Source organism: Dermacentor silvarum, chromosome 2 (assembly GCF_013339745.2).
Source record: "Dermacentor silvarum isolate Dsil-2018 chromosome 2, BIME_Dsil_1.4, whole genome shotgun sequence".
NCBI classification, from domain to species: Eukaryota; Metazoa; Arthropoda; class Arachnida; order Ixodida; family Ixodidae; genus Dermacentor; species Dermacentor silvarum.
Genome location: NC_051155.1, coordinates 93548419 through 93560511, shown reverse-complemented (window position 1 = coordinate 93560511; position 12093 = coordinate 93548419). Strand labels below are relative to the sequence as shown.

General features: G+C 43.9%; 1 protein-coding gene across 1 annotated transcript in view; it reads right to left on the bottom strand.

Annotated features, from left to right (window-relative positions):
- The window catches only part of LOC119441624 (ATPase WRNIP1-like), a 72915-nt gene extending 68038 nt beyond the window's left edge, over positions 1-4877 (bottom strand). The window contains exons 1-2 of the mRNA XM_037706229.2: positions 4729-4877; positions 2405-2623 (exon numbers count right to left, since the gene is read on the bottom strand). Coding sequence (XP_037562157.1) covers positions 2405-2623; positions 4729-4830 — 321 coding nt within the window. The 5' untranslated portion in view covers positions 4831-4877. The remainder of the gene's footprint in view (positions 1-2404; positions 2624-4728) is intronic.
- Positions 4878-12093: the final 7216 nt, after the last annotated feature.

Genomic DNA, 12093 nt, shown 5'->3' with positions numbered 1-12093 from the left:
AACAATTTGTTTCAAATCATTCCCAGTATTGCTGAACAGGACAAATGCCATCTGCAAACCGAAGGTTGTTGAGATATATATTCACCATTGATGCTCACTCCTAAGCCTTTCCAGTCTAATACCTTCAATACATTTTCTAAGCATGCAGTGAATAGCCCGGAAAACATTTTGTCTCCTAGCCCGACCCGTTCCTTGATAGGTATTTTTCTACTTTTCTTGTGGAGCACCAAGATAGGTGTGAAATCTTTGTAGATATTTCCCTAGATATTTAAGTATGCCTCCTGGACACCTTAATTACGAAATGCCTCCATGACTGCTGGTATCTCTACTAAATCAAATGCCTTTTCATAATCTACGAAAGCCATATTGAGAGACGTATTGTATTCCACAGATTCCTGAATTACTTGATTGACGACAAGGACGTGATCTATTGTAGAATATCCCTTCCTGAAACCAGCCTGTTCTCTTGGTTGATAGAAGTCAAGTGTTGCCCTGATTCTATTTAAAATTACCTTGGTGAATATTTTCTTACACAATACTGAAAGCAAGCTAATGGATCTATAATTCTTCAATTCTTTAACGTCTCCCTTCTTATGAATGAGCATATTGTTGGCGTTCCTTCAGTTATCTGGTACACTTGAAGTGGTGAGGCATTGCATATAAAAGGCAACTATAGCACAATACTATACATAACACTATAACATAATCTTAATGTTGACATCTACCAAGCAATTATTCAGGCCAGAATTACACTTTCACACACTTTTTCTGTAGCTGATATAGAACTCACAAAACAGGCTACAAATGTGTACGACAGCTTCAACCAAAGTATTAGTGTTCCAATTTGCTCAGGGGAAGGTGGCCCAGACGGTGTAACCCCGTTCGTGTGGAATGCGACCACTTAGGTCAGCTTCCACACCAACATTATTTCATATAATAAATCAGTCATCGTTGCGATCAAAATTTGGGAATTTATTTACACATGGTTCATTACCTTGAACAAAGAGAACCTCCTTATAATATTCAATAACAACACATAACCACCAAAGAAAAGAAGTAACAGATACAGATAAAGAATGTAAGAGGGCTCTGAAGTTTTGTTATAAACAGGTTCTCGCAAAGCAGCTAACGAAGACTTGCTGAAGCTGAGACTTGCTGGCTGTATGTAGGTTAGTTGATGACACATCCGGGAACCACCGTGAATTCTATTAAGTGATTACAGCAGTATACTACATGCAGCTGGTAATTGGGGTTACCTAAGGTTTGCAAACCAAGGGGCAAAGCCGCCTCCCATGGACAAGTTGTCAGGGGGACCTCGGTAACTGACACTTATGACTTTGACGACTGCATATTGCATGTCAGCTGAAGACTACAATGCTATGCTCTTATCTATGACTTATCTATATCTATAACCGCAAGCTCTTGTGTACCAAAAGGAACATGGGCCTCGCCGAAACCACCCTGCTCTTTCGCGAGAACACTGCACAGTCTCGTGAAAGAGACCACACCAGCCTGGTAAACTTGCTGGAGGACATGGGCCTGCTGTTGTGCACAACTACGCTCAGTGGCTGATGTTTTTCTGCCAATATGTGTAGAGACTGCTGTTGATATTCGAGTAGCGTCCTTGTATTGTTGCCATTGTCGTTTTTATTAAAGCTCCTATCGCTTCCCTAATAACTTTTTTGATTGCTTCGGAAATGTGCATTACTATTCTTATACATTAACTTCAATCCTTTTTGATTGTTTTGCTCAACAGGGTGTTTCGTATCCACTGCTATGGTTTGTTCACTTTGCTCAGTCTAACCTCCCCCCACTGTAATGCTTGAATGGAGCTATGGGTAAGAGTGTAAATAAATAAATAGCGTACTTGGATACATATGTATCTCTGCATATCAGTATGTGTTTAATTCATGAGAGGGGGAGGTGGTCAACCTGACTGTTTTCTTAATCTATTTGGTTTTAAACTTTTTTCTGTACATATAGATATGCAGCATTGCTCTGACTGATGTCCTTCTATTTTCTTGGCAATGCCTCCTTTATTGTAATATTCCTTTTTCTCTACTGCTCCACCCTGCATTTTTTTTCCCCAACTCAAGGACAGTTCTGGTTCACACTGAAAAATGAGACAGTTATGATGCCCTTTGCCTTTCCTCTTTTCCTTATGTATGAATACCAGTGTAGCGCAAGCAAGATATGGACACAGAAAGAGAACACGAACAAACAAACAGACACTGCACCATGTCTGGGTGTTCCCATTCTCTTCTGTGTCCCCCACCTTGCTTATGCTACGCCAGTATTCCAAGATGATGTACCAACAAGCCCACATGGTGACACTGGTTGATTTCTGTATGAACGCAGCAAAGTACCACTGCTGGCTATCACTAGTGCTGCACATGCCACCAACCTTTCCACAGCCAGGTGGTCCCCAGAGGATCATGGAGGGGATGCGGTTACTGGAGATGAGCTGCCGCAGAAGGCTTCGGTCACCCAGCACGCTGCTCTGGCCCACAAACTCGTCGAGACAAGATGGCCGCATCTGCTCTGCTAGGGGCTTGAACTCGGGTGTTGCCTTGGGCTCAACCACAGGCTCGGAGGCAGGTGTAACGGGTGCAATGGTGGTTTGCTGAACAGAAGCCACGGCTCGTTCATATTAGACAGATGCACGAGTCAGAAGCACAAAGGCATACTTGCCATCCTGTGTATCTTAAAATTCATAAATTTCGCAGACACGACCAGGAGAAAAATAAGAGGGCGGGGGGGGGGGGGGGGACACGCATATTTTAAAGGTGTGCCCTGAGCAGGCACTGTTCGTAGCATACACGCACACTTCAATAACAATGATTTGCGTTGAAATGCAGCATGCAAGCAACAGCAAATTTTGAATAGCAATGCATAGATTTAGGTCATAGCGACCTTTTCAGGGACTTTGCTCATACGATTTGGCGTTGCAAGATCTTGTCTGAATAAACTTGTTTGAAGCAAGTACCCCTCTGGTGTCTTTTCACCATCAGAAGATTACTCGGGGTATGCTCGGAAACCGATGAAGGAAATTTTCTTCCAGCCAAGATTTCTTTTTCGTAAGACTTGGAGAAAACATTTAAAAGATCATAAAACAGGACCCAGTTTTTAAAATTAAAGAAAATATTGAGGACAGCTGGCCGGTATGCAAAATGGACACAATACCCAAAAAAAATGTTAAAATTTTAATCTTCCAGGTGTCTTTGCTGGCACCCTGCCAGGTTAATTCAACAGCAACAGCATCACTGTAATATTAAAGAGACAATCAATCAATTTTCATGGACTTACACTATTGTAGTGCAATCAAAAGCTTATCACTGAATTCAGGTGTTTATTTCATCTTAGCAAATATGCATCAATATGATGTTCCACCCATGAAAAGAACCTTAAATCTACCAAAACTGTCTCTACACCATAAATATACACATATCAGTCTTTTTCACAAGACTTTTCACTACAATCCTGCTCCAAACGCTATATTTTTTCATCCCCTGATTACATAACACCTTGAATAGACCCCCATTAGAAAGCCTGCCTGCAAACTTGTTACAATAATTCATATGATGAAGCTTTTTTGCACCAAGAAGCAGTGCCAAATGGAATCACTTTCTCATCTCCATACATACCATCACTGAAGCCAAAAATATTCAAGATCGCCTTGCAATATGCCTTGTCATGCTTTTACTGTTTACTGCTTATGTTCTATAATATTACCCCACTCATTTCTGCAGCGTCTTCAGGCCATGAAAGTATATTTAATATGATACAGCATCCATGATACGTCCATTCATGTGTCCTATTCATTTTTTTTTTTTTGTTGTTCTGCTACATGTATACAAATGCCAACTTGCCCAATTCTATTTCTTGTACACACTGAAAACGTGTTAGCCGGGGTGCCAGGTAATACGCAAACAATAATGCCAAATAATATTCACCTGGATGTAAACTGATTTGGCAACCGAAGTGGCAAGGCTAGAGAGCCAAGGGAATTATGTAAATTCTGAGCAAAACTAAAAAAAAAAAAAAAAATGATTGTCATGAATATGCACTCGATGTTAGAATTGCCATTTCCGATGTGGTAGGTTTGAAGATGACAATCACAATGTTTCTTCCAAAAGAAAATACATTTACTGGGCAATACAATCTCGAGCTGGCGAATCTTGTCTAAAACAAGATTCCTCAGCTGGAGATAGTATATAGAGACGAAGAAGAGGCCACAGGAAGGCGACAAAACATTGTAGTTTCTAGGAAATGGCAACAACCTGACTTAGTATAGTTCGCGAATTCCTTATGTACGAGATCGATGGATGCTTTTTGATTCTCTGATTCCTTCTTACCGAAGCAGATTAACTTCGTTATTTTGTAGCCAATGACACCGCGCAGCAAGACGGCAGGAACAACGGCAGAGGAAGGCCCGACCAGCATATATAATGCTTTCAGAAGCGCACAAAACAAGCTCGCCTTTGCTTTGCCGTGTTCAATTAGGAAGTCTTGCTTTCTTTTTCGTAATGTGCTAATACCGACGATCGTATATAGAGAAAGCACAACGTTAATCGCTTTAATCGGGAACGTAAGTTTTGCGGTGACATATATTTCAGACGGCACCAGAACTTGGAGCCGAGCGGCCAACTTTTGAAGGGACCGCCAAACTTGTGCTGGCAAGCGCTTGAAGAAGAGGCGATCACAACAGCCCATTATGCGTGTGCTCACCTTTGAGGAACTGCTAGACGAGAAGATAGGGTAAGTCTGTCTTTTTTCCGCGCCACCTTCATGTCTGGGTCGCTTCTGCGGTGTTTGTTTCGAGGAAAACATCACGCACGTGCACTTTTGACAGAAGCACCAGCAGACATGTCTTGACAGCCAGTGTTGCCAACCAATAATGGCAAGATATCCCTAGAATGAAACTTTTTAATAAATTCAGTTTTGTAGTTTCTTTGTTAGTGATGGATTTTCATAGTAATGTAGTAGCAGAACGAGTGGGAAAAACAGGTGGCGTCCACAATGCACCCCCTAGAAAAGCTCTATTATCGTGCGGGACGCTGTTGTCTGCTACGTGCTGTATTGTTTTCGCTTTCGTCTGCTATGAACAGCATTGCGGAGTGGGAACCTCCACCCATTCCCACCCCATAGACGGAAAGTTTTCATTTTTCCGGAGGGGCGGGGGGGGGGGGGGGGGCTGACAAGCTTTTCTAACCCCACCCATGTATATATATATATATATATATATATATATATATATATATATATAACCTGCAAGAACGCCCGTGTGCTTGCGTTGTAGTGCACGTTAAAGAACCCCAGGTGGTCAAAATTAATCCGGAACCCTCCACTCCGGCGTGCCTCATAATCAGAACGGGTTTTGGCACGTAAAACCCACAGAAAGAAGAAGATGTAATCACAGTTACACTGGGAACTTTGTGTGACCTCGAAAGATTGTTCACTGAAGTGACGAGCTTATATGAGTATTTGCAAGACCTCATAGTAAAGCCTGAGTCCCCTCGCAAGGAGACTGGCGTCTCTTGGTTGAGCTAGATCGAGTGTAGAGAGTACACTCTAGTTAAGCCATGCGACAAGCGGATTAAGTTAAACACGTTATAGTCGTGTACAACTTTAGAAGGCAGGGACATTTTGCCCCTTAAAGGCGGATGCATACGAGCCTCCACCAGTAGGCGCGCACTATAGATACAGTGGCTAGAATGGTAGCCACTGTACTATAGACTTGCATCATGAGCCGGACGGCCGGTGTCTCCGCCGAGGGAGAACATGGCAGCCCGCGCTTCAAGCTTTGGCGAGTCGCGTCATCCGGACTAGTTCTTTAGTCGCGGAGGCAATCGGCTGCTGCGCTTCGGTCATATGGGCGGGGCCTCTCCTGTCTTCTTAAGTTATACCCGACTATAGGGAGATACATGTGGCTTGTGCGTATTAAGTCGCACAAGTACACATCTATGAAAAAGCAATGTAATGCCTTGTAAAAGATTTATTACAAAGATACAATCAAGAAATCTTTTCCTGACGAAAGGTCAGTTATTGAGAAGATAACATATAAAAACATTATACTATATATAACGATTTCTGAACACAAGTTATGACTAGAATTATTAGCATAAGTATAATGTGATTCCATAACGCCATAGTTTCATTATATGTCAAAGCATTCCTTATGCCACTGGTTCCGTTTGTTTCCGGAGCCAGAACAGAGGATTATAGAGTAAGATTATCAGGTGCCCAAATAAACAAACATATTAACAAATAAATAAATAACACATCGATATCTCAAAAGCGCAAAAGGACTCGATAGCAGATATATATAGAACAACGTGGATTGTGTTATTGAGAGGCAAATGCAGCATACGACGAATAAAAATTAATAAGGAAAATGCACAGGTAGACTAGGGAGTTTTACAAACAGCGCAACCACGCGTCTTTTCTTACCCAAATGCCCTCACTCTGCTTGCGCTGTTATGTACCCCATTTTCGTTCCTGTGTATAACTTTTTGCGTAGTTTGCGAAGCCAGGGGGTTTGCTTTGACTTGTAAGTTGGTGCCTTTCTCTCTCCTATTAAAGACATCAGTTCGTTGTCTGATGCGATGATTTCACTATCATTGAAAAAGTGTTCGTTCGGGCACTTGATCTGGAAATGAAGTTGTCGGCAATCTTTCTCAATTTAATTTTGCGCGAGAGTTCTTTGTGGGCGTGCAAAATTGCCAGATGGTTCAAACGGGCTTGTCCAGTCGTCGAACGCAAGTACATTTTCAGTCGCCGAAGGCAAGAAAAGGACCTCTCGGATGTGGTCGACGAGATCGGCTATGGCCAACGCAATTTTATTTAACTTGGCCATTTCCGGCAAAAGGTTTCGCAGGTGTTCGCCCTTGCCCCCCGTAAACATGTGCACGACGTCCCCTAGTGTGTGCAATGATGTCGACCCTTGCTGGCTTAAAATGCCAATCAGCATATCTCTGTGCAAAATCAGGCGTCCTGGTTCAAGGTCGTCACCATAGAAATATGTTATATATGCTTCGTCTCCCTTCCCTATGGCAAGCTGCTCAATGTGGGACTTATGCTGCCACATATCAGGTGGATACCTGTTGTTTAACGAAGACAGAACTGTGTCAATACGTCATAGAACCTCTGGCGGTACATGTCACTCACTCACTGATGGAAAGACGTGAGCTGAGGAACCTTCTTGATAGCGGCGTGGAGTCTTCTTTCGCCTAGCGGCTAGAACACACGGGTCCTCAACTTCTAGTTTTCCCGCCTCTGCCATACATATGTGGGTCACGCGCTTCATTTTAGAGTTAATTTGCGCTGAGTTCAAGCTTCTGCCATCCGAGATGGCTGGTCCCTTCGCGCGCGCTGTCTGCCGGCGCGCCTAGTGTTATGTTTCCGCTGGTGCTTATACGGTGGGAAATACGCTTCCTTTTCAGCGTCAGACGGGTTCTGGCGAAGTACCGCGATAAGCGAGGTGCACACTATTGGTTTTGTCGTTGGTGATCATGCTGTGTTTGTAGCCGGTGCGCATTGCAACGACCGCAGCCACGATAGAAGCGAGCTCGACGTCTGTTTTCTATTTCTCCTTTTTATTGCGACAGCAATTGTATCGACACTCCAGGCAAATTTTCTCTGTCGTCGTCGCCGTGATATTCCGTACAAAGTGCAAAAATCATATGAGTGAGCGACCCATACACTACGGGTGCGCGAAAAAGCCCGTAACGCTGAGCCGTAACACTTGATGGACATCATCTTCCCACGCGCTCAATATTCGGGTTAGTTGGAGGTCACGTTATCAAATGCGCGCATGGGGAGGAGAGCACGCGTCTTCTTATCTAGCTCTGCCGCGCAGCTGCAAATTACTGTGTGCGGTTGACGCTTACGCGGCCCGCGTGCCGTATCTAAATGTTGGTAATCATTGGGGGGTGCAATGATCAAGGGCGAGCAGGGATGGCTACTAACTTCATGCGCACTGTCTTCCTTCTTAGGCTGTTTTTCCGCGCCCTTAGTGTTGCAGATCGCATAGCCTAAGTTAAGAGACACGGGTAATTGGAGATCGCTGACTGAAGCCGTCCTGCAGTGGACATAAAAATATGCAGATGATGATGATGAATCTAATTTTCGGAGTCACGGTGAATCGCATGGCTGTACGAACCGTTCGTACTGCTGGCGGCGTTCATCATAATTCCAGCGTTGTGATAGCGACTGCTCGTGGTAATCCAGCGAAATATTTACAGGATTACATGGTCCGTGCATTGCACGATGTTTGTTATTTTAATTAGTGAGTAAATGTTACTACAATTCATATAGGCGATATAACCAACGTACAGTCTCTGTGAGGGCCGCACTTTTTTGCCGTAATTTTGACGAGCCTTACAAATGACCGGGCCATTTTATCTTATTTTTCCAACTACGAGTATGAAATCCGCAGTAAACCTCCACGATCGCCTCCTCACGCCATCTATAGTCGTGTACAACTTTAGACGGCAGCCGCATTTTCCCCTCAAAGGTGGATGCACACGAGCATGCATCCACCAATGGGCGTGCACTCTAGACTGATGTCATGAGCCGGACGGCCGGTGACCCCGCTGACGGAGGACATGGCAGCCCGCGCTTCGAGCTGGGCCGTGTCGCGTCAGCGGGACTATTTCTTTAGTCACGGTGGAAATCGGCTGCTGCGCTTCAATGGTCTGGGCGGGGCGCCTCTCCTGTCTTCTTATGTTATAACCGACTTTTTTTATATAGTTGCGACGCATGAAAGTACGCTGCGCGGGAAAATTCGCAGGTGAGCGCGATAGGAATTGCGCTGAACGCGATTGCTTCTCGGTTGGATTAAAAAAAAACGATATTTGCTTTCAAGTTGGGGGTGCGGCTCTTACGCGGATTTATACGTGAAGAATTTTTTCGTGTAATTGTCTCATGCTTCGTTTTCGCCTTTCCAGCAAAACTGTAGGCTCATTTTGTTTTGTTTTGTTTTGAGTCCTAGTAGAAGCTCTGCTGCGCATGACTGCTATTGATTCTGATTTCGAGTGAATGCGGGTTGGCCTCACTTCGGTTACTAAGTTAATTATATATATTTCTGGCCTCTGCATGTACGTTGCGATGTTTCCATCCTGAATATATGTTGTAAATTATTATAAGCTTTTTTTTTCATGAGTCACTAGCATTACCTACTGGAAAGAGAAGCAATGCTGAGACGCATATCATTCACTGGTATTTCACACACCGTTGATAAAAGACTCTGCCGAAGGGTTCACTGAAGTCTGCAGGTATTTTTCAGTGTCAAAAAAGTGCGCAGAGCAATTCGTAGCGAGTTGAACATACAACAACATATTGAATCTCTAGACATAGGCTATCCATATCATTAGAAGTAATTGTTAGTTGGCTACCTCTTTCTCTTTAAAAATATCATTTACTTTTGTCCTGCATACACATTGAAATATAATGTCTGTGCATGGTGTTCACACTGGAAATAAAAAAAACATGTTGAAGTGAAAAAATACGGATGAGGGAGCTGCCGTTGGTGCTTCTAATGCACTTGTTTTCGTATTGCCAGGATTTTCAGAAATAAAGCGAAATTAAATTAAATTACGGGGTTTTACGTGCCAAAACCACTTCTGACTATGAGGCGCGCCGTAATGGCGGACTCCGGAAATTTGGACCACCTGGGGTTCTTTAACGTGCACCTAAATTTAAGTACACGGGTGTTTTCGCATTTCGCCCCCAGCAAAATGCGACCGCCGTGGCCGGGATTCGATCCCGCGACCTCGTGCTCAGCAGCCCAACGCCATAGCCACTGAGCAACCACGGCGGGTAAAGCGAAATTATCAATAAAAGCCGTGCACGTCCGCGTCGACAATGATGCAGTTAGCGTTTAGCCACAATGACATTTTAAGGGAAAATGTAGAGGCAATTTAAAAGAAACCATAAACGGTTTTGGTAACAGGACTCTGCTAATGACATCTCCGGCCAATGAACGTTGGCTCCGGCTGTTTCGGCAGCGCTCATTGGCTGAGGCGAGCTCGCGGGCTGAGTAGCTGTCTTCTGCTCGACGCACCGTCCTTGTTGCGTCGTTTGCGTTCTTTCCACTGCTCTTTTTACATTTTATTTACAATAGATCGGTGGGGAATAATCTCATTGTTACCGCCACCGAGTATCCACCTCTCAAAGCTCCATGCAGCTGTGGTAGGGTCTCCGACGCGACAAGCGTCTGGCCGGCGAGGTGGCGCCACCTAGATTTTCAATAAAACATGCCTCAGCGCACAGCCCTCGTTGTACCCACTCCCCCAATCTAGTACACAATAGTAGTACCGTTTCTTTGCCTTCTTGTTGTTGTGCGGCTAAGCACGAGGTCGCCGGATGAAATCCCGGCCACGGCAGCCGCAATTTCGATGGGGGCGAAATGCGAAAACACCCGTGTACTTAGATTTAGGTGCTTGTTAAAGAACCCCAGGTGCTCTAAATTATTCCAGAGACCCCCACTACGGTGTGCCTCGATCATGATCAGATCGTGGTTTTGAATGAATGAATGAATGAATGAATGAATGAATGCTTTATTTCAGCTTCTTGTACAGGGCGTGTACTACATTAACTGGGGTTGACGAGAAAAAACGCAGTCTTCACGACCGCTTGACAGGCCTCCCCAACCTTGCAACTCGGCAGTGGTGATAATAATACAGTGTGTCCAGTAACTACATCAAAAACAGAAGCAAGTAGCATAATATATGAATATATGTTTGACGTAACAGACATAATACAGTCTCAAAACAACAACAACAACAACAACAAAAAGAAACAACAAGGAAACGGATTTTAATCTACATAAACCTTTCTATAATGGTAAAAAATGGTACTGAATGCATGCGCTGATAGAACTTGTTCAAGTAGTCTGGAAGTATATATTTTAACATTTGGAATCCGTAGTTTGTCCTACATCGAGATATGAGAGAAGTGTTTTGTGTGCGCATTTCGGATGATGTATAACACGGCAGAAGTATCACAATACTATGCAATAATGGGTCATTTCGATCAATGATGTTTTTTACAGACATGCAAACCTACATACAAAGATATCATCTAAAGGCACAGTATTAAGCAGTAGGTGTATGGGACGGGTTGGTCACCGTTGGTGTACTGTGTGAAATGTTTGCGATGGCTCTAAGCATTTTCTTTTGAAGAAACGAAAACTTTTGAATGTCACTATTTCTTGTGGTTGCCCAAACTATATTGGCTGCAATACTTCAGATACGATTGAACGAAAGTGTAATAAGCAATCAATTTCGCAGTAAAAGGCAGAATGCCTCTATTGCGGGACCAAAACGCCGACATACCTAGACAAATTCAAACAAAGTTTCTCTGATATCAGCTCGCGTAGTCGTCGTTCAAGGCCTTCTCGTGATGTGTTGAGTTCTAGGTGAAGTTCCTCTTTAAATTTTAGAAGCTCGGCACGGATTTCACCCTGAAATTTTGCGATATCCTTTGCGATGTCACACGCACACGCACACGCACACGCACACACACACACACACACACACACACACACACACACACACACACACACACACACACACACACACACACACACACACGCACACGCACACGCACACACACACACACACACACACACACACACACACACACACACACAGAAAAGAGAATATTTCAACTTGGCAGCAGCGACGGTACGGAAATGTACTAGGTAATATGCCACCGGGTAGGTTCCTCTATAATTCTTATACTTCGTCTGCAATGACCAAAATATAATATTAATGTGAAATTTCTCCGGTGCGGCGTGGAATCGCAGCCGTGTCATATATATTCAATCTTCTCTGAATATATGTTCATACACGCGTCACGAGCGGGCTTCAAGGCGGCGCCGCAAGAGGGCACAGCGTGTCAGGTGCGAAGCGTTAGGTCATGTGCGAAGCGTTAGGTCCCATAAAAATATGTACATGAAAAGTATGTAACGGATAAAGGTAGCAGAAATGCAGCTGTGATGAAAAATAGGGCACTGTGAAATTACAATAGGTATGAAGTGGTGAGAGGGATTTGGAAAGGGGTGATGTTCCCTAGTTTGACTTTCGGCAA